At 44.9% G+C, this 23,103-nt stretch overlaps 1 protein-coding gene across 7 annotated transcripts in view; it reads right to left on the reverse strand.

The window, feature by feature from the left end:
* DYSF (dysferlin) overlaps nucleotides 1-23,103 on the reverse strand; it is a 317,684-nt gene that overhangs the window by 292,123 nt on the left and 2,458 nt on the right. For 5 of the 7 annotated variants that reach the window (XM_040419359.1, XM_040419356.1, XM_040419357.1 and 2 more), the window contains exon 1: nucleotides 11,810-11,928. The exons of the other annotated variants lie outside the window; for them this stretch is intronic. In XM_040419359.1, the coding sequence (XP_040275293.1) occupies nucleotides 11,810-11,897 (88 nt within the window). In that variant the 5' untranslated portion in view covers nucleotides 11,898-11,928. Of the gene's footprint in view, nucleotides 1-11,809; nucleotides 11,929-23,103 lie in introns of those variants that run through there. 7 annotated transcript variants of the gene reach the window in all.

Raw genomic sequence — 23,103 nt, forward strand, 5'->3', positions numbered from 1 at the left:
CGTTAGCAGACTGTGATACACTGGATCACCAGGGATAAATACAGAACTACTAGATTAAAGGGGTTCTCCGGGTACAGAGCTGAGCCCGGACATACCCTTATTTTCACCCAGGCAGCCCCCCTGACAAGATCATCGGAGCATCTCATGCTCTGATGCGCTCCCTTGCCCTGTGGTAAATCGCGCAGGGCAAAGGCTCTTTTGTTTATCATAACAAACTGCCGGGCAGAAGCTTCCACCCGGCAGTGTGTTCGGTGACGTCACCGGCTCTGATGGGCGGGCTTTAGCGCTGCCCTAACCGTTTTACTGGTTAGGGCAGCGCTTAATCCCGCCCATCAGTGCCGGTGATGTCACCGGGCTTCCTGGCATCCCAATGGAGAGCCCCGTGGGGCTGCCGGGGTGAAAATGGGGATATGTCCGGATTCAACTCTGAGCAGTAATGTATTGTGAATGGGATTTTAAAACATAACATTTACTAATTCATTTAAAATAAATGCCACTTGGTGAGAAACATATAAGACAAAACACCTCCACAATAGCATAAGGTGAATAAAGGGTGGATCTTACCCCGTTTGGTGGGTTCCACGGCCTGTGGAGGGTGGTTCAGATGATAGATGAACAACCGGAACCTGTGTGACCAAGGTGCTGATGTCTATAGGCAATATGGCACTCCTATACAACCCTATTGTGTCTTGCCTACCTAGGTAAAGGTGGGGGGCTGTTTGAGCGACTGCCTAGCACACATGGAGCACCCGCCCCGACAGGGGCGACCCCATACCGAACCTGTCCCTCAGTATGGGCCTTGTGCTATACTAACCCTAATTACAAAGCCCTACATGCCATGTTTCGGTCCTAGACTCCAGACCTCATCAGGGGACTTCACAGAAGTATTCAGGGATAATGAAAGAAGGTCGTTTTTGCCTCCTACTTTCAAACCGGATCTATGGTGTATCAAATCCGAGCCTTAGCATGGGAAGTGTCCCAAGCAAGTGCTGTGTCTCACCTCAAATAGTGGTGAGACACAGCACTTGCTTGGGACACTTCCCATGCTAAGGCTCGGATTTGATACACCATAGATCCGGTTTGAAAGTAGGAGGCAAAAACGACCTTCTTTCATTATCCCTGAATACTTCTGTGAAGTCCCCTGATGAGGTCTGGAGTCTAGGACCGAAACATGGCATGTAGGGCTTTGTAATTAGGGTTAGTATAGCACAAGGCCCATACTGAGGGACAGGTTCGGTATGGGGTCGCCCCTGTCGGGGCGGGTGCTCCATGTGTGCTAGGCATTCGCTCAAACAGCCCCCCACCTTTACCTAGGTAGGCAAGACACAATAGGGTTGTATAGGAGTGCCATATTGCCTATAGACATCAGCACCTTGGTCACACAGGTTCCGGTTGTTCATCTATCATCTGAACCACCCTCCACAGGCCGTGGAACCCACCAAACGGGGTAAGATCCACCCTTTATTCACCTTATGCTATTGTGGAGGTGTTTTGTCTTATATGTTTCTCACCAAGTGGCATTTATTTTAAATGAATTAGTAAATGTTATGTTTTAAAATCCCATTCACAATACATTACTGCTTTATTTGGGTGTGAATATATACCGTAAACGCATATTCACTGTGTGTTGGTATAACTAATACCTCGGATTCAACTCTGAACCTGGACAACCCCTTTAACAGGGATAAATACAAAACCACTGTATTTATCAGACCTACTAGATCAACAGGGATTAATACAGGACCACTGGATCACAAACAATGGACGAATAAAGAAGCATTGGGCCATCAGGGATGAATACCAAACTACTTAATCTCCAGGGATGAATACAGGACCACTGGATCACCAGGAGACAATAGAGAAACAATGGATCACCAGAAAAGAAGAGTCTCCAAAGATGTAAAAAGGAACCACTGGAACATCATGAATGGAGAACTCTATAACAAGGAATGAATACAGTACCACTGGGTCACCAGGGGTGATACCAAACCAGTGAATCACCAGGGATGAAAAGAGAACCACTGGATCACCACAGATGAATATGGAACCACTGGATCGTCAGGGATAAATACAGAACCACTGGATCACCATGGAGGAATAGAGAACCACTGGAACAACAGGGACAAATACAGAACCAGTGAATTGGCAGAGATGAATACAGAACCACTGGATCATCAGGGAGGAGTCATCACTGGATCACCAGGGATTATTAAAGAACCATTGGTTCAATAGAGAAAAATTGGATCATCAGGAATACCTCTGACATTGGCTAGTGCCATGTACTTGCCTCCAAGCCATAATTTATCATCCAGCCGTTGTTGTTTCAGGATACTTGATGACAAAGGGATCTATATAAAACCCACTACGGGGGATCTGTGGATGACACTGTTATGGGGGATCTGTGTATGACACTGTTATGGGGGATCTGTGGATGACACTGTTATGGGGGATCTGTGGATAACACTGTTATGGGGGATCTGTGGATGACACTGTTATGGGGATCTGTGGATGACACTGTTATGGAGGATCTGTGGATGACACTGTTATGGGGGATCTGTGGATGACACTGTTATGGGGGATCTGTGGATGACACTGTTATGGAGGATCTGTGGATGACACTGTTATGGGGGATCTGTGGATGACACTGTTATGGAGGATCTGTGGATGACACTGTTATGGGGGATCTGTGGATGACACTGTTATGGGGGATCTGAGGATGACACTGTTATGGGGGATCTGTGGATGGCACTGTTATGGAGGATCTGTGGATGACACTGCTATGGAGGGGATCTGTGGATGACACTGTTATGGGGGATCTGTGGATGACACTGTTATGGAGGATCTGTGGATGACACTGTTATGGAGGGGATGTGTGGATGACACTGTTATGGAGGAGATGTGTGGATGACACTGTTATGGGGGATCTGTGGATGTCACTGTTATGGAGGATCTGTGGATGACACTGTTATGGGGGATCTGTGGATGACACTGTTATGGGGGATCTGTGGATGACACTGTTATGGGGGATCTGTGGATGACACTGTTATGGGGGATCTGTGGATGACACTGTTATGGGGGATCTGTGGATGACACTGTTATGGGGGATCTGTGGATGACACTGTTATGGGGGACTAAGGGATTACTCTTGGGGAACATTGGGGTCAGTGATGTAGTTGTGTGACAAGGCAGGGGTAGGTCCCTGTACAGAAGGTAGGTCTAAATGAATCAATCTGCTGGACACGCACCTAAATTATTAACCTCTTCTTTCCCATCCCCAGAGAGAATGACCAGTGTCAGCAGTGCAGCAGTGCAGTCCTATCCCACACGCTGCCCCCTGCCTGGAGGTTCACGGATGGGATCAGGTCACACCCCACCCCCCACCCCACCACCACTTTCTCACCGCATTGTGTGTGACTTATCGGGTGAAACCTTTATTGTAAAGATTTCCTGAGTGCCAGGCCCAGCTGGGAGGAAGAGGAAGGAGCTGAGCCGTCTCAGGGACACACATTAGCATTAAAGTCCACTAAAACATCTATATATGGACATGAGAGCATAGCAGAGCCGAGCCAGTGTGAGCATAGCTGGAGCCTGTCAGAAGATGCAGCACACACTGCCTGTGATTGACCTCATGGCAGTAATGCACTATGTATATAATGACTATACCGCTACAATGTAGCAGAACTGAGCGCGTTGGGTGCAGTGGAGCTGAGATTTGGCAGAGCGGAGCAGGGTCGTCTGAGCCCTTGTGGGTCAAGTAGTGGGTTCAGATGCTTCTACAATGTACGGCAACGTGGGACTCTCTAAACGCTGTTATCAGAAGCTCAGGCAAGATGGCCGCCCGAATGTACAGAAAAAAATATATATTAAAATCAGAAAATAAACCAAAATATAAAAAAAAATGGTTTTAACTGGTTTAAAAAGTATATAATAAAATGTAGGTGAAACATTCCCTTTAAGGAGTGAGTCTGACAGCTGGTGGCTGAAGGACAACTCTGGAATCTTTAGGGTCAGCAAGGAGGCCCCGGGTCAATCTCATGGAGAAAATGCTGAAGGATGACAAACACAGCCTGGTGATGTCATCATAACATAAATACTTGATGAGGATGATGTCATCATAAAACATGAACACATCTAAGAACCGCACATCACACAACAGAACGTCCAGCTTCCTAGGATCACATTACTGATTCCATTAACCAGCTGCGGACCTATGGGCAAGGTAAGGAGTAACCTCCATGGAATGACCTGATAAGAAGATGCGCAGGAAGTCCTCTAATTGGCCCATCGATGAAAAGAACAGACAAGGTTTTGCTCCATCCAACCTAAGAAGAAACAATGGGGTTTCGGTACTGCTGGGCTGAGAAATGATCCTTTAAGGGTTCCTCCATCTAAGACTAAAAGACAGATGCTGGAGATCAGGGTCAGCTGAGTGGAGAAAGGGTTCATGGTATTATGGGACAGTGAGGTCCATTCTTCATCGGATCTTCCAATCTTTTATCCTAAAGCAAATAAAATACCGGTGGGTCGAAAAATTGCCAGGTTTTGGATGGAGGTGTGTTCAAATACATTTTCCTAGAAGTCTTGAGATGAACATTTCCAAGGGGAAATTGGTGACATCTGTATACAACTGTGACCAGAAGGTGCCTGGTCTGTACCCAGGTCTTTAGACCTGAACTGGGGCCCTCAGGTGATATGTTCATGGCCACCATTATTTCCTCACATGTGCATGGACTTCTTCCAGGTACTTCCGTTTCCTTAATCCCATATAACAAACTGTGGACAAGCTCTACAAATGGAGCAGGTCCCCCTTCTACTGGTCGACTGTAGGAGGTTAATCTGCTGTTTCTGCCAAGATCTGCTGGTATCAGGGTGCCAGAGGGGCCCAAAAGGTCTCTTTACCAAGAAAATGGCATAAATTATAAATGAAAAATTATAAATGGCACATGGTACTTGGGGGCCAGGTACAGGTTTTCCAATAGGGCCCAATATCTTAAAGCCACGCCTCTCACTGGTACCAAGGAACATCTTAGAGTCAGCATGGGGGATGGGCTTTCTCTAGCTTGTCACCATCAGTGACCCAAGAAGCAAGGTCCAGATGACTATCTATCTATCTATCTATCTATCTATCTCATATCTATCTATCTATCTATCTATCTATCTATCTATCTATCTATTATCTATCTATTATCTATCTATCTATCTATCTATCTATTATCTATCTATCTATTATCTATCTATCTATTATCTCATATCTATTATCTATCTATCTATCTATCTATTATCTATCTATCTATCTATTATCTATTATCTATCTATTATCTATCTATCTATTATCTCATATCTATTATCTATATATCTATTATCTATCTATTATCTATCTATTATCTATCTCTATCTATCTATCTATCTATCTATCTATTATCTATCTATCTATTATCTATCTATCTATTATCTATTATCTCATATCTATCTATCTATCTATTATCTATCTATTATCTATCTATCTATCTATCTATCTATCATCTATCTCTCCCATATCTCTCCCTCTATCTCTCTATCTCTCTATCTCTCTCTCTCCCATATCTCTCTATCTCTCTCTCTCCCATATCTCTCTATCTCTCTCTCTATCTCCCATATCTCTCTATCTCTCTCTCTATATCTCTCTCTATCTCTCCCATATCTCTCTATCTCTCTCTCTCCCATAGCTCTCTATCTCTCTCTCCCATATCTCTCTATCTCTCTCTCTCTATCTCTCTCTCCCATATCTCTCTATCTCTCTCTCTCTCTATCTATCTCTCCCTCTATCTCTCTCTCCCATATCTCTCTATCTCTCTCTCTCTATCTCTCCCATATCTCTCTATCTCTCCCATATCTATCTATCTCTATCTCTCCATCTCTCTCTCTATCTCTCTCTCTCTCTCTCCCATATCTATCTCTCTATCTCTCTCTCCCATATCTCTCTATCTCTCCCTCTCTCTCCCCCATATCTGTCTATCTCTCTCTCCCATATCTCTCTCTCTATCTCTCTCCCCCATATCCCTCTATCTCTCTCTCTATCTCTCCCATATCTATCTCTCTCTATCTCTCCCATATCTCTCTCTCTCCCATATCTATCTCTCTATCTCTCTCCCATATCTCTCTATCTCTCCCTCTCTCTCCCCCATATCTCTCTATCTCTCTCTCCCATATCTCTCTATCTCTCTCTCTCTCTCTCTCTATCTCTCTATCTATCTCTCCCATATCTATCTATCTCTCCCATATCTCTCCCTCTATCTCTCTATCTCTCTCTCTCCCATATCTCTCTCTCCCATATCTCTCTATCTCTCCCATATCTCTCTATCTCTCTCTTTATCTCTCCCATATCTATCTCTCTCTCTCTCTCTCTCTCTCTATCTCTCCCATATATCTCTATCTCTCTCTCTATCTCTCTCTATATCTCTCTCTATCTCTCCCATATCTCTCTATCTCTCTCTCTCTATCTCTCTCTCCCATATCTCTCTATCTCTCTCTCTCTCTATCTATCTCTCCCTCTATCTCTCTCTCCCATATCTCTCTATCTCTCTCTCCCATATCTCTCTATCTCTCTCTCTCTCTCCCATATCTCTCTATCTCTCCCATATCTCTCTCTCTCTATCTCTCCATCTCTCTATCTCTCTATCTCTCTCTCTCTCTCCCATATCTATCTCTCTATCTCTCTCTCCCATATCTCTCTATCTCTCCCTCTCTCTCCCCCATATCTCTCTATCTCTCTCTCCCATATCTCTCTCTCTATCTCTCTCCCCCATATCCCTCTATCTCTCTCTCTATCTCTCCCATATCTATCTCTCTCTCTCTCTATCTCTCCTATATCTCTCTCTCTCTCTCCCATATCTATCTCTCTATCTCTCTCCCATATCTCTCTATCTCTCCCATATCTCTCTATCTCTCTCTCCCATATCTCTCTATCTCTCTCTCTATCTCTCTATCTATCTATCTCTCCCATATCTATCTATCTATCTATCTATCTATCTCTCCCATATCTCTCCCTCTATCTCTCTCTCTCTCCCATATCTCTCTCTCCCATATCTCTCTATCTCTCCCATATCTCTCTATCTCTCCCATATCTATCTCTCTCTCTCTCTCTCTCTCTCTCTATCTCTCCCATATCTCTCTATCTCTCTCTATCTCTCCCATATATATCTCTCTATCTCTCTCTTTATCTCTCCCATATATATCTCTCTTTCTCTCTATCTCTCCCATATCTCTCTATCTCTCTCTCTCTCTCCCATATCTCTCTCTCTCTCTCTCTCTATCTCTCTCTCTCCCATATCTCTCTATCTCTCTCTCCCATATCTCTCTATCTATCTCTCTCTCTCTATCTATCTCTCCCATATCTCTCTCTCTCTCTCTCTCTATCTCTCTATCTCTCTCTCCCATATCTCTCTATCTCTCTCTCCCATATCTCTCTATCTCTCTCTCTATCTCTCTATCTATCTATCTCTCCCATATCTATCTATCTATCTCTCCCATATCTCTCCCTCTATCTCTCTCTCTCTCCCATATCTCTCTCTCCCATATCTCTCTATCTCTCCCATATCTCTCTATCTCTCCCATATCTATCTCTCTCTCTCTCTCTCTCTCTCTCTATCTCTCCCATATCTCTCTATCTCTCTCTCTCTATCTCTCCCATATATATCTCTCTATCTCTCTCTCTATCTCTCCCATATATATCTCTCTTTCTCTCTATCTCTCCCATATCTCTCTATCTCTCTCTCCCACATCTCTCTATCTCTCTCTCTATCTCTCTATCTCTCTCTCTCCCATATCTCTCTATCTCTCTCTCCCATATCTCTCTATCTATCTCTCTCTCTCTCTATCTATCTCTCCCTCTATCTCCCCCATATCTCTCTATCTCTCTCTCTCTCCCATATCTCTCTATCTCTCTCTCTCTATCTCTCTATCTATCTCTCCCATATCTATCTATCTATCTATCTCTCCCATATCTCTCCCTCTATCTCTCTATCTCTCTCTCCCATATCTCTCTATCTCTCTCTCCCATATCTCTCTATCTCTCTCTCTCCCATATCTCTCTATCTCTCTCTCTATCTCTCTCTCCCATATCTCTCTATCTCTCTCTCTCTATCTATCTCTCCCTCTATCTCTCTCTCCCATATCTCTCTATCTCTCTCTCTCCCATATCTCTCTATCTCTCTCTCTATCTCTCTCTCCCATATCTCTCTATCTCTCCCATATCTATCTCTCTCTATCTCTCCATCTCTCTATCTCTCTATCTCTCTCTCTCTCTCCCATATCTATCTCTCTATCTCTCTCTCCCATATCTCTCTATCTCTCCCTCTCTCTCCCCCATATCTCTCTATCTCTCTCTCCCACATCTCTCTCTCTATCTCTCTCCCCGATATCCCTCTATCTCTCTCTCTCTATCTCTCCCATATCTATCTCTCTCTATCTCTCCCATATCTCTCTCTCTCTCCCATATCTATCTCTCTATCTCTCTCCCATATCTCTCTATCTCTCCCTCTCTCCCCCATATCTCTCTATCTCTCTCCCATATCTCTCTATCTCTCTCTCTCTATCTCTCCCATATCTATCTATCTATCTCTCCCATATCTCTCCCTCTATCTCTCTATATCTCTCTCTCTCCCATATCTCTCTCTCCCATATCTCTCTATCTCTCCCATATCTCTCTATCTCTCCCATATCTATCTATCTCTCTCTCTCTCTCTCTCTCTCTCTCTATCTCTTCCATATCTCTCTATCTCTCTCTCTATCTCTCTCTCTATCTCTCCCATATATATCTCTCTTTCTCTCTATCTCTCCCATATCTCTCTATCTCTCTCTCTCTCCCATATCTCTCTATCTCTCTCTCTATCTCTATCTCTCTCTCTCCCATATCTCTCTCTATCTCTCTCTCTCTCTATCTCTCTCTCCCATATCTCTCTATCTATCTCTCCCTCTATCTCCCCCATATCTCTCTATCTCTCTCTCTCTCCCATATCTCTCTATCTCTCTCTCTCTATCTCTCTATCTATCTCTCCCATATCTATCTATCTATCTATCTATCTATCTATCTCTCCCATATCTCTCCCTCTATCTCTCTCTCCCATATCTCTCTATCTCTCTCTCCCATATCTCTCTATCTCTCTCCCCCATATCTCTCTATCTCTCTCTATCTCTCCCATATCTCTCTCTCTCACTCTATCTCTCCCATATCTCTCTATCTCTCTCTCTCTCCCATATCTATCTCTCCATCTCTCTCCCATATCTCTCTATCTCTCCCTCTCTCTCCCCCATATCTCTCTATCTCTCTCTATCTATCTCTCCCATATCTATCTATCTATCTCTCCCATATCTCTCCCTCTATCTCTCTCTCTCCCATATCTTTCTATCTCTCTCTCCCATATCTCTCTATCTCTCTCTATCTCTCTCCATCTCTCTCTCTATCTCTCCCATATCTATCTCTCTCTCTATCTCTCCCATATCTATCTCTCTCTCTATCTCTCTCTCTATCTCTCCCATATCTATCTATCTATCTCTCTCTCTCTCTCTCTCTCTCTCTCTATCTCTCCCATATCTCTCTATCTATCTGTCTATCTCTCCCATATCTCTCTCTCTCTCTCTCTCATATCTCTCTATCTCTCCCATATCTCTCTCTCTCTCTATCTCTCCATCTCTCTCTCTCTCCCATATCTCTCTATCTCTCTCTCTCTCTCTCTCTCTCCCATATCTATCTCTCTCTCTCTCTCCCATATCTATCTCTCTATCTCTCTCTCCCATATCTCTCTATCTCTCCCTCTGTCTCACCCATATCTCTCTATCTCTCTCTATCTCTCTCTCCCATATCTCTCTCTCTCTCTCCCCCATATCTCTCTATCTCTCTCTCTATCTATCTCTCCCATATCTATCTATCTATCTATCTCTCCCTCTATCTCTCTCTCTCCCATATCTCTCTATCTCTCCCATATCTATCTCTCTCTCTCTATCTATCTCTCCCATCTCTCTCTCTCTCTCTCTCTCTCTCTCTCTCTCTCCCCCATATCTCTCTATCTCTCTCTCCCCCATATCTCTCTCTCCCATATCTCTCGGCTCTGCAGACACCACTACATATGATGTCATCACCCCTCGGCTCACGGACTCCTTCATTTCTGTGGACACCTGATAGAACTGTCCGTGTCTCCTCCGTTCTGCGGATATAAGGTGGATGACACTGACACCGGGAGGTCAGAGGCTGGACACACAGGTGCAGCAGAGAGCAGTTTGTCAGCCAAATGAGAATCCATCTGCTAGCTCCACATGTAGCAGAGCTAAATAAGCTCAGACTGTATCATCTGTTATTTCCTATAGGACTGGAGGGAATTCTACTGCATTATCTGTACTTATCCCTAAGCACAGCTGAAGAACAGTAGTTCAGAGACAACCCCAGCTCTGCTACATGTGTATACAGTTACATAGCTGGGGCAGGGTTTACTTTCCCAATTAGTGCAGAGAACTGACCACAGCGCAGATGGGAAGAATTAACTCCGTGAACTCTGCAATAACTGATCCCTCCGGGGTGACAGTCCTGTGGTCTCTGCTACATTTACACTGAAAAGTAAAACACAAACACAACTCACCTATACCAGACTAACAATCAAGACAACAGCCGTAACACTGTATCCAACAAGGAATCGTCCATCACAATAAATGAATCCAGAGGAACAATGTGACTGATGACGAACACATATCAACTATACCGAATAATCCTCCGTAAAGAGACAGTAATGTAACCGGTGACTAACACATATCAACTATACCGAATAATCCTCCGTATAGAGACAGTAATGTAACCGGTGACTAACACATATCAACTATACCGAATATTCCTCCGTATAGAGACAGTAATGTAACCGATGACTAACACATATCAACTATACCGAATAATCCTCCGTAAAGAGACAGTAATGTAACCGGTGACTAACACATATCAACTATACCGAATAATCCTCCGTATAGAGACAGTAATGTAACCGATAACTAACACATATCAACTATACCGAATAATCCTCCGTATAGAGACAGTAATGTAACCGATGACTAACACATATCAGCTATACCGAATAATCCTCCGTATAGAGACAGTAATGTAACCGATGACTAACACATATCAACTATACCGAATAATCCTCCGTATAGAGACAGTAATGTAACCGATGACTAGCACATATCAACTATACCGAATAATCCTCCGTATAGAGACAGTAATGTAACCGATGACTAACACATATCAGCTATACCGAATAATCCTCCGTATAGAGACAGTAATGTAACCGATAACTAACACATATCAACTATACCGAATAATCCTCCGTATAGAGACAGTAATGTAACCGATGACTAACACATATCAACTATACCGAATAATCCTCCGTATAGAGACAGTAATGTAACCGGTGACTAACACATATCAACTATACCGAATAATCCTCCGTATAGAGACAGTAATGTAACCGATGACTAGCACATATCAACTATACCGAATAATCCTCCGTATAGAGACAGTAATGTAACCGGTGACTAACACATATCAACTATACCGAATAATCCTCCGTATAGAGACAGTAATGTAACCGATGACTAACACATATCAACTATACCGAATAATCCTCCGTATAGAGACAGTAATGTAACCGATGACTAACACATATCAACTATACCGAATAATCCTCCGTATAGAGACAGTAATGTAACCGATAACTAACACACAGCGACTATACCCAGTAACTATCAGTACATAGCTGTCAGAGCTCTGCTACATTGCAGTAATGATCCTCACCTCTGAAGGTCAGGCTGGTCACAGGGTCGCAGTCCCCCTTGCCCCGGTAGGACAGGTTGGTGGCCCTCTGGAGCTCACAGCGCAGCATCTCTCAGTGACTACTGCCTCCTCCAGTGCAGCATGGAGGGAGACTTCTGACAACCAAGGGGCGTGGCCAGTGGGTCAGGCCCCGCCCCCGGAATGCTGCTCGATACATTGCTTGCTGTCTTGGAAGTCCCCGGGATACGGGAGAGTAACCCTTACTGTGCCAGGAACATGATGGGGGGGAGGAAGTCACAGAGAGTGACCAGGAGGGGCTTGTAGAAGGATGATCCAGGATACCAAGAGGTTCTGCAGCAGCTCAGGCAGTGATCGGCAGTATATTATCCATATGTCTGACCAGCTTCTTCTTCCTTCTCCTCTAGAAGAGGTTCTGCAGCAGCTCAGGCAGTGATCGGCAGTATATTATACATATGTCTGACCAGCTTCTTCCTCCTCCTGCTCTGGAAGAGGTTCTGCAGCAGCTCAGGCTCACCACTCATGGGAAAAAAAGATGAGATGAAGTTGAGTTGGGCTCCCCGGCTACAGAGATGAACAGTCCAGGAAAGCCTATCACGGTGCTCGGCCTCATGCACACGACCAGATGTATTTTGCAGTCCGCAGTTATGGACACCTTCTCTGTTGCATCCACATTTTTTGTGGCCCCGTTGTCCGCATGTATAGGACATGTAGGACATATGGATGCGGGAAGCACATGGATCTCAACCAGTGTTGGTTGAGCATGCTCGGCCGAACACTAATTTTACTCGAGCATCGTGATGCTGGGCACATCGTGGTGTTCGGCCGAATACCGTGTGTGCTCGAGCACGATGCTCGAGTCTCATCCCCGCACGTTTGTTGCCAGCTACGCAGCAAATAAATGTACAGGTAAGTACTGCGATCACTGTAATATCGTAGCCATGTTGGTTACTGGCATTACAGTGATTGGCCAGAACACGTCATTGGGTTCTATAAAGCCCCCAATGACACGTGGTTCGGCTCAGTCTTAGTCAGGGAGAGCTGAGCATAGGAAGGGACAGATAGTGTAGGGAGTGAAAGAGGAATATTTTAGTTTTTATACTTGTTAGAGACCCAAAAGTCCGCCGCAGAGCTGTGGCAGGGTATAAGGGACCAGACTGAGCTGTGGCTCTCGCCTCTCAACCTAGAACCAGGCATGGTTGTGTCTGATAATGGCCGTAACTTGGTGCAGCTTTGGAGCTCGGCAAGCTGACACACATCCCATGCCTAGCCCACATCTTCAACTTAGCGGTTCAGCGGTTTCTCAAAACCTACCCCAATTTTCCTGAGCTCCTGGTGAAGGTGCGCCGCGTGTGTGCCCATTTCCGCAAGTCACCGACAGCTTCTGCCGGCCTGGCAACGCTTACAATTGCCAGCTCACCGACTGTTGTGTGACGTGAGCACGCGCTGGAACTCCACGTTCCACATGTTGGCCAGGGTTTATGAGCAGCAGAGGGCAGTAGTGGAATACCTGCTGCAACATGGTCGTCGCCTTTCCAGTCAGCTTCCGCTCTTCTCAAGCGACGAGTGGGCATGGATGTCTGACCTCTATGAGGTTTTGCGCAACTTTAAGGAATCAACACAGATGGTGAGCGGCGATAAGGCTATTATCAGCGTAACCATCCCACTTCTGTGTCTACTGAAATGCTCACTGCTCACAATGAAGGCGGACGCTTTGCATGTGGAAGAGGTGGAAATGGGGGAACACAGTACACAAGGTGGAGCATGAGACAGTTGCCTCTGCTACAGAGGGTAGTACCCATGGAAGTTTTATTTCATCTGTTCAGCGTGGATAGGTAGAAGAGGAAGAAGAGGATGAGGAGATTGAGAGTCATCCTCCTGATGAGGACAGCGAAGTCTTGCCTGTTGGGACTCTGCACACATGGCTGACTTCATGTTATGCTGCCTTTCCCGTGACCCTCGCGTTATGCGCATTTTAGACAACACCGATTACTGGTTGTTCACCCTTCTCGACCCCCGCTACAAAGAGAACTTCTCATGTCTCATTCCTGTGGTGGAGAGGACGAGCAAAATGGTGCAATACCAGAAGGTCCTTGTGGAAAAATTTCTCCAAAAATTTCCATCTCACAACGCTGGCGGCAGAGTACATAGTTCCTTGGGCAACCGAGGAGACGAGACGAGGGGAAAACACAGCAGTTCCAACAGAGGCAGGGCAACACTCTCCAAGGCCTAGGACAGTTTTATGACACCCCGCCAGCACCCTCACCCTGATGAGCGGCCTAGTGTCACAAGGAGAGAAACGTTTTGGAAGATGGTGAAGGAGTACATGGCAGACCGTGTCGGCGTGCTCAGTGATCCCTCTGTGCCTTACAACTATTGGGTGTCCAAGCTGGACACGTGGCAGGAACTGGCGCTCTACGCCTTAGAGGTGCTGGCCTGCCCCGCCGCCAGCGTTATATCAGAGCGGGTATTTAGTGCTGTTGGGGGCATAATAACTGATAAGTGCATCTGCCTGTCAACTGAAAATGCTGACCGGTTGACTCTTATCAAAATGAACAAGGCCTGGATTGCCCCTGACTTCTCTACTCCACCAGAGGAAAGCGGCTGAACATAAATGTGGCTTTTATGGTGTATTGAATACACTGTATTCCCATCCACCCCTTCCACCACAAACAAGGGTATATGGTTCAATCTTCCTATTCTCATCCTCCTCCATCATATCAACATGCTTATTAGGCTGCCCTCGCTCCTAATGTTTTAGATGGTAAGATCAGCAGCAGGCCTTTGCTCCTAATGTTTTTGAGGGTCACCAGCAGGCCAGCATTCATAATTTTTCAAGGCTGTGTATGACGCCCTCCTTTATGTGATATACAGGTTGTATCGGAGTGCCTCTTCCTTGTAATTTTTGGCAGCACTTGCACTTTATATACAAGTAAATATACAGGGGAGAATGATTCCTAACAATTTTTTCTCTAAAATCGATTTTATCTTGGGTTTTGTGCGTATTATGGTCAGTCTGTAAAAGTGGCGTACTACTCGGACAACATCGTTCCCAGCAGCGACCAAGATGCATCCAGACATCCTTCCCATGCTGTTCCCGAACCATTTCGTTGGTGTTTCCATCAATTTCTGACCTTTTCATGTGGACCAGACGCCCTCCCCTCTTCAGAGCAGGGGGTGCCTGGTTTAATGCTCGGGTTCTCCCATTGACTTCCATTGTGCTCGGTAGAGCACCCCGATGTGTTCGGCCCGAGCCCCCAAGCTCTTTGGTGCTTGATCAACACTATTCTCAACTTATCATCAATAAACGGTCCAATGCTGTCGCCATCTCTTCTACCGCTATTAACACTGTATACTGCAGCCTCGGTCTCCTCTATTCTTCCCTCCTCTATTACTTCATGGAGACGCGAGTCTAGTCCTGAGGTTGGAGAGGCAGAAGAACATGAGTTCGAGCGGTAAGACACAGAACCGCAGGGCGAGACTTGATTCTTTACGCATCAATGTTGATCTTGTAAATCCCAGAATTTATTGCTTTATTGTCCCATAATATGTGCTGTATACTGTCGTTGTCATTATTAGTATTTGCTCACATTTACATTCATTTATGTCATACATGGTTGGGATTTTTGTTTTGGTAATGTTCTCACCTATGTTCTTCAGGTCTTAATATGACATGTATCTTTTATATCTATACTGTATATATCTGAATATGGCTTATACTATGACCTTTGCACTTACTTTTCACTTCCGGTGCATTGCAATATATTGGCAATGATGTCAGTATTCGTTGGCCTGAGGAAGATGGGGGACTGCCTTGAAATGCGTCGCCCTCTGCTTGTCCGTTTTTATGCTTTCAATTGTTTTGGATCATTTATATGCAATAAAATAGAGTTTGATGTCCAGCATTTGTTCTATATGGTGGCACGGAGATCTCGCTCGGTTGGGAGCAGCGTTCCCTCCGTTTGACTGTATGCTCTTCTCAGAATCGTGTCTGAAGCAGCAGAACACGTTCTGGTAAGCGGCCATCAGAGCTATCATCAGTTCCTCACTAGGAAGCGTCCGAGCGCTCTGCTCTTTTTGTTTCCGCATTTGTATGTCCTTTCCGCAAAGAGATAGAAGATGTCTGCAACAGTCAATGGGTCCTCAAAAAAACATATGTGGAAGACACATGAACCACAGCAGTATTTTACATATCTGCAAAACAGACACGGTCATGTGCATCGGGCCTTATGCCGAGTGCAAGGTCTGTTGGGGACGTGCATGGCCCAAGGATGCAAAGACATAGAGGGAACCCCTTGACTAGGCACAACTGGTGAGGGTTCCTTGAAGGCCAACCTAAGACAGTTCCTACTATAGTTGTCTGTATGGGGTTCTTATGTATCTGTCATTACATTTTTATATTTTATGATCACATTTTAGTCTCTGTGACCTAGGCCATGATGTATGTGACAAGACCCTGTAAAAGCTTCGGCCTCAGCAGGCCTTATGGAGCCTTGAACGTGCCCCAGACACAAGTGGGATGTGAAGCTTATATCACTGGGTCATAGTTCTTCTTGGAACATTGTGATGTCTGGAGATTCCTTCCGCCTCTTGAGCTGCAGCTGCCCTCTACTGGATAAATGTGTCCATGGCATTTTGAGGATCCAAGAAAGGCGTCCGAGGAACATTTTCGTGGGAGGTTGTTGAGAGAGGAAGACTCCATAGATCCTTGCCCCACATGGCTTCAGTGCTGAGAACCTCCAGATGTAGCGGCAAATGTTAACTTGTCCCTTGTAACATGTTAAACACAGGTTAAGGCCTCATTAACAGGAACGTATTTTCCTTCTGTGTCCGTTCCGTTTTTTTTGCGGATCGTATACAGAACCATTCATTTCTATGGGTCCCCAAAAAATGGAAGTTACTCCGTGTGCATTCTGTTTCCGTATGTCCACATTACGGACAAGGATAGTACTGTTCTATTAGGGGCCAGCTGTTCCATTCCGCAAAATACGGAATGCACACGGATGTCATCCATATTTTTTGCAGATCCGTTTTTGCGGACTGCAAAATTCATACGGTCGTGTGCAGGAGGCCTTAGACCTAGTTCACACGAACGTTTTTTTTGCGAGTGTACGGGCCGTTTTTTTGTGTTCATTCATTTCAATGGTTCCGCATTAAAAAAGGAATGTGTTCCGTATGCATTCCGTTTCCGTTTTTCCGTTCCGTTGAAAGACATGTCCTACTATTGGCCACAAATCACGTTCCGTGGCTCCATTCAAGTCAATGGGTCCGCAAAAAAAACTGAACACATACGGAAATGCATCTTCCGTATCCGTTCCGTTTTTTGCGGAACCATCTATTGAAAATGTTACGCCCAGCCCAATTTTATCTATGTAATTACTGTATACTGTATATGCCATATGGAAAAACGGAACAGAAACGAAAACACAACGGAACTCAAAAACGGAACAACGGATCAGTGAAAAATGGACCGCAAAACAAAGAAAAATACATCCGGTCGTGTAAACTAGGCCTTAGGCCTCCTGCACACGACCGTATAGCTTTTTCAGTGTTTTGCAGTCCAATTTTTACAGATCCGTTGTTCCGTTTTTTGTTTCCGTTGTGTTTCCATTTCTGTTCCGTATTTACGTTCCGTTTTTCCGTATGGCATATACAGTATACAGTAATTACATAGAAAAAATTGGGCTGGGCATAACATTTTCAATAGATGGTTCAGCAAAAATTGAACGGATATGGAAGACATACGGAGTGTGTTCGTTTTTTTTTGCGGACCAATTGACTTGAATGGAGCCACGGAACGTGATTTGCGGGCAATAAGAGCTCGTTCACACGACCGTATGTCTTTTTCAGTTTTTTGCGGGCTGTTTTTCACAGATCCGTTGTTCCGTTTTTTGTTTCCGTTGTGTTTCCGTTCCCGTTCCGTATGGCATATACAGTATACAGTAATTACATAGAAAAAATTGGGCTGGGCATAACATTTTCAATAGATGGTTCCGCAAAAACGGAACGGATACGGAAGACATACGGAATACATTTCCGTATCTGTTCTGTTTTTTTTGCGGACCCATTGACTTGAATGGAGCCACGGAACATGATTTGCGGGCAATAATAGGACATGTTCTATCCTTCAACGGAACAGAAATACAGAAACGGAATGCATACGGAGTACATTCCGTTTTTTTGCGGAACCATTGAAATGAATGGTTCCATATACGGACAGTATATGGAAGCAAAAAACGGCCCATAAACGGAAAAAAAAACGTTCGTGTGCATAAGGTTAATTAACTGTTTTTTGTTTGTTTTTTTATAATAAAAACGTCTATACACCAATACAGGAGGGGACGTCCTACTTAACCCTCAAATAGCCCTATAAAGTCAGGCTACATAAATATAAATTAGAAGTAAAGCCCCCGCCAACAGGACCCACCTGGAGACACGATCGAGGGAAATGAACCCAGAAATGGTCAGTAGACACCTCGACTCGGAGGTGAGAGATTATCTAAAGATCGCATCTTTTTATGCAGGGAATTGGCAAACCACCCGGTGAGTATATGGCTTGTTCCACCAGGTGATGCATACCGCATCATCGCGGAAGTGTCGCCATTGTCAGGGGTGGACCGCAGCCCTAGGACACTGCCAGAGATCCAGCTCGCCCCCCCAAAGACACATCGCAGCACCTCCATGTGACACACCACGCAGAGCACCCTGGTGACACGCTCCACCGACCTTCGCCGATGAACAGGTAAACAAGAAAAAGACTCAAAACCTGCCAAACCTCCAAACATGGAGGCATCACCCGCTACCCACCAATCACAAACCAGAACCATATATCAATACAGCTTGCCAGAAAATGGCACACATCTATAAATCGGCTATTGTGGACAAAAAAATAATAATAATAAAGTGCAAGCGTAAAGCATTAACAGCAGAGCTACTAATCAATGATGATCTGTACATGTGTGTCCGATATCAGCCCCCGCAGTAAAGAAAGGGGCTCAATGAACAAGTCACATCTCTCCTCAGACTCCAGATTACTTATACGATTCTAGAAACTCTAATTTTCCTTTAAAATGCAGGAATCTCAGAGTGGGATGTGAGACAAATCTGAATGTGAGCTCATAGGTCAGAAATGAAACCCCGTCTCACACAATACAGCTGTCCAGAAGATTTACTAACCACACACACATATATATATGCACTATGTGGACACCACTGTTAGGACACCTCCACATTCCACCTACAGGAGCTTTTATGCTGTCCCATTCTAAACCCATAGGCATTAATTTGGAGTTGGTCTCCCCATAGCTCCTCTGAGAAGGCTTTCTACAAGATTTTGGATCGCGCTTGTGGGAATTTTTGGCCATTCCTCCAGAAGAGCATTTGTGAGGTCAGACACTGGTGGTAGAGGAGAGGGCCTGGTTCACAGTCTCCAAGTTGGATGGAGTTGAGATCAAGGCTATGTGCGACCAGTCAAGTTCTTCCTCTCCTCCCTAGACTCCTCCGACCATGTCTTTATGGAGCTGGCTGTGGGCACTGGGGCAGTCATGGTGGAACAGATATTCCATCCCCACAAAGTTGGAAACATACAATTTTCCAAAATGTCTTGGTATGTTGAAACATTAAGATTTCCCCTCACTGGAACTAAGGGTCCTATACCGACCCCTAAAAAACACCCTATTAACCCTACTCCTCCAGACTTTACAGCTAGCACAATGCCATCAGGTAGGAGACATTCCTCTGGCATTCATCAGACTCATCGGTCTTCCATAGAGGACATTTCCATTGTTCCAGGTCCAGTAGTGGTGTGGTTTACACCACTCCATCCGACACTTGGCATTGTGCTTGGTGATGGAAGGCTTACGTGCTGCTCCTCAGCTTTGGAAACCCATGTCATGAAGCTCCCAGCACAGCACAGTTTTTGTTGCAGAGGAGGTCTGGACTGTGCGGTTATGGAGTCAGCGTTGGTGACTCACGGCTGAGTTGCTGCGGTTCCTTTCACATTACAATAATACCACTTACAGGTGATGGTGGAATATCTAGGAGGGAAGACATTTCAGGAAGAGACTTATGGCAACAGTGACACCCTATTACAAGACCATGCTAGAATTCAGGGGGCTTTTTACAATGAGCCATTCTTTCACAAATGTTTATAAAATGGCTAGGGGCTGGATGTTATACACCTGTGGTAATGCTAGACTGCATGACTGCGGCTGGATGTTATACATCTGTGGTAATGGTAGACTGCATGGCTAGCGGCTGGATGTTATACACCTGTGATAATGGTAGACTGCATGACTGCGGCTGGATGTTATATATCTGTGGTAATGGTAGACTGCATGGCTAGAGGCTGGATGTTATACACCTGTGATAATGGTACACTACATGTCAAGGGGCTGGATGTTATACACCTGTGGTAATGCTAGACTGCATGACTGCGGCTGGATGTTATACACCTGTGGTAATGCTAGACTGCATGGCTAGAGGCTGGATGTTATACACCTGTGATAATGGTAGACTGCATGACTGCGGCTGGATGTTATATATCTGTGGTAATGGTAGACTGCATGGCTAGAGGCTGGATGTTATACACCTGTGATAATGGTACACTACATGGCAGGGGCTGGATGTTATACACTTGTGGTAATGCTAGACTGCATGACTGCGGCTGGATGTTATACACCTGTGGTAACGGTAGACTGCATGACTGCGGCTGGATGTTATACACCTGTGGTAATGGTAGACTGCATGGCTAGAGGCTGGATGTTATACACCTGTGATAATGGCACACTACATGTCAAGGGGCTGGATGTTATACACCTGTGGTAATGCTAGACTGCATGACTGCATGACTGCAGCTGGATGTTATACACCTGTGGTAATGGTAGACTGCATGGCTAGAGGCTGGATGTTATACACCTGTGATAATGCACACTACATGGCAGGGGCTGTATGTTGTACACCTGTGGTAATGGTAGAGTACATGGCTTGGGGCTGGATGTTATACACCAGTGGTAATGGTAGACTGCATGGCCGGGGGCTGGATGTTATACACCTGTGGTAATGGTAGAGTACATGGCTTGGGGCTGGATGTTATACACCTGTGATAATGGCACACCACATGGCAGGGGCTGGATGTTATGCACCTGTGGTAATGGCAGACTGCATGACTGAGTCTGGATGTTATACACCTGTGGTAATGGCATACTGCATGGCTAGAGGCTGGATGTTATACACTGTGGTAATGGTAGACTGCATGGATAGGCGCTGGATTTTATACACCTGTGGTTATACAGTTGAATGAAATACCTGAATTTAATGACTAAGACGTAGATATATTTCTCCTGCAATGGCAATGTGGCCATCCTGCGGCTCAATACAGCATGCAGGAGGATCTGCAACAGGATAAAATCAACTAATTAGGACCACATTGTTTATTCTGTCTTCATTGTTATTAGCCATGTGGTACTCGTAAAACCCTGTTGTCACTTCCATGTAGGAGATGCCTGAATATGACCGAGATACATGCCCTCATGTATCAACCTCATTACATGGAGCTGAGGAGTCTTCCTGGCATTCACCTCATGAGGAGGAGGAAAGGACTAATTATAACCCATGATAAATCAGCGACATTCAAGTCATTCCTGAGTGATACGGTCACTCTACCTACAGGAGCCATTATAACCATGTCTGATGGTCTTCAGCAAGAGACCCCATTGTGGAAAGCCCACTGGTTGTCTAAGTGGACACGTAGTCCATACATCACCAGTGTGCCAGCAATGCATCCAGATGACGTGTCAACAGTATGGAAAATGTCATCATGCAACTGAAGAAAACGGGTGAGAATAGGTGGGGGAGGTGGAACACACTAATTGCAGATGCTCACCTCCACTTTTCTATACACAGTCCATAAACATTTGCCGCATTTGACTTGAAATCATGAGGCATCAAAAAGAAGAGTGCTGCAGAGAATATATGAATATATTACTGAACTGAATCTTCTGCTTGGCCACCACGGCCGGGAACTAGTCCATGAATCTTTAGAGCCCATTTTGGGAGCCAGGACCTATGATTTACAGCCAGTTGGCCTAGAAAATGTGTGCTTACACCCCTGGGCTCCATACCATTTCATACTTGGGCATACAGCCATTTAGCAAACCCCTTTGCTTTTCTCCAAATCACCTACGTAGACAAACTTAAAGGAGCACTCCACCGTTATTAAAACACAATGTAGAAGCTGTTGTGGATGCCTTGTGTACACCTTTAGTTAATGTGCCATTTATGGGCTGTCTAACATGCTGGATCTGTGTTCCCATCTTATATCGTTATCTTAATGCAGCCTACATTTCCCAGAATGCCTCTGAGTTTTCAGAGACCAAGGGGGTAGAATCTCTGCTCTGAGTCCGATCTAAAGGCAGTGAGTGACACAGAACTCCTGTCTGCAGAGTATCCTATATGGTGCAGCTTCAGACTGTCTCACCTGCCTTCTACTTGTGATAGGTTTCTCCCTATCAGTTCTGACAAGCAGAAGGCAGGGAAGAGCAGCGTGTACCTGCAACTCATACAAATACACTGGAGATTCTGTACACACAGACAGTATAGACAGTGTGAGTCAGGGGAGATTCTGCACACAGCATTCACAGATAGAATAGATAGGCAGTGTGAATAAGGGTAGAGCAGTTCGAAGATGCATCACATAAGATACACTGGAGACTAGGCACACAGCACTAACAGATAGTATGGCTGGTTAGTGTGGGTTATTACAGAGTAATATAAAGTTGCATATCATAGGATACACTGGAGATTCTGAACAAAGCACTCACAGATAGTATAGACAGGCCATGTGCATTGGGGAGAGCAGTGTGAAGCTGCATGCCTGCATCTCATAATAATCGTCTGGAGATTCTGAACACAGCACTCACAGATAGTACAGACAGTTTGGGTGCATCGGGGAGAGAAGTGTGAAGCTGCATGCTTGCATCTCATAGGAATACACTGGAGATTATGCACACACAGATAGTATAGACAGTGTTCGTCAGGGGAGATTCTGCACACAGCACTCACAGATAGAATAGATAGACAATGTGGATAAGGGAAGAGCAGTGTGAAGATGCATAAAATAAGATACACTGGAGACTATGCACAAAGCACTGACAGATAGTATGGATGGTTAGTGTGGATTATTAGAGAGTAATATAAAGTTGCATATCATAGGATACACTGGAGATTCTGAACACAGCACTCACACATAGTACAGACAGTTCGTGTGTGTCGGGGAGAAGTGTGAAGCTGCATGCTTG

The sequence above is a fragment of the Bufo bufo genome, chromosome 2 (assembly GCF_905171765.1).
Source record: "Bufo bufo chromosome 2, aBufBuf1.1, whole genome shotgun sequence".
In the NCBI taxonomy this organism is placed as follows: domain Eukaryota; kingdom Metazoa; phylum Chordata; class Amphibia; order Anura; family Bufonidae; genus Bufo; species Bufo bufo.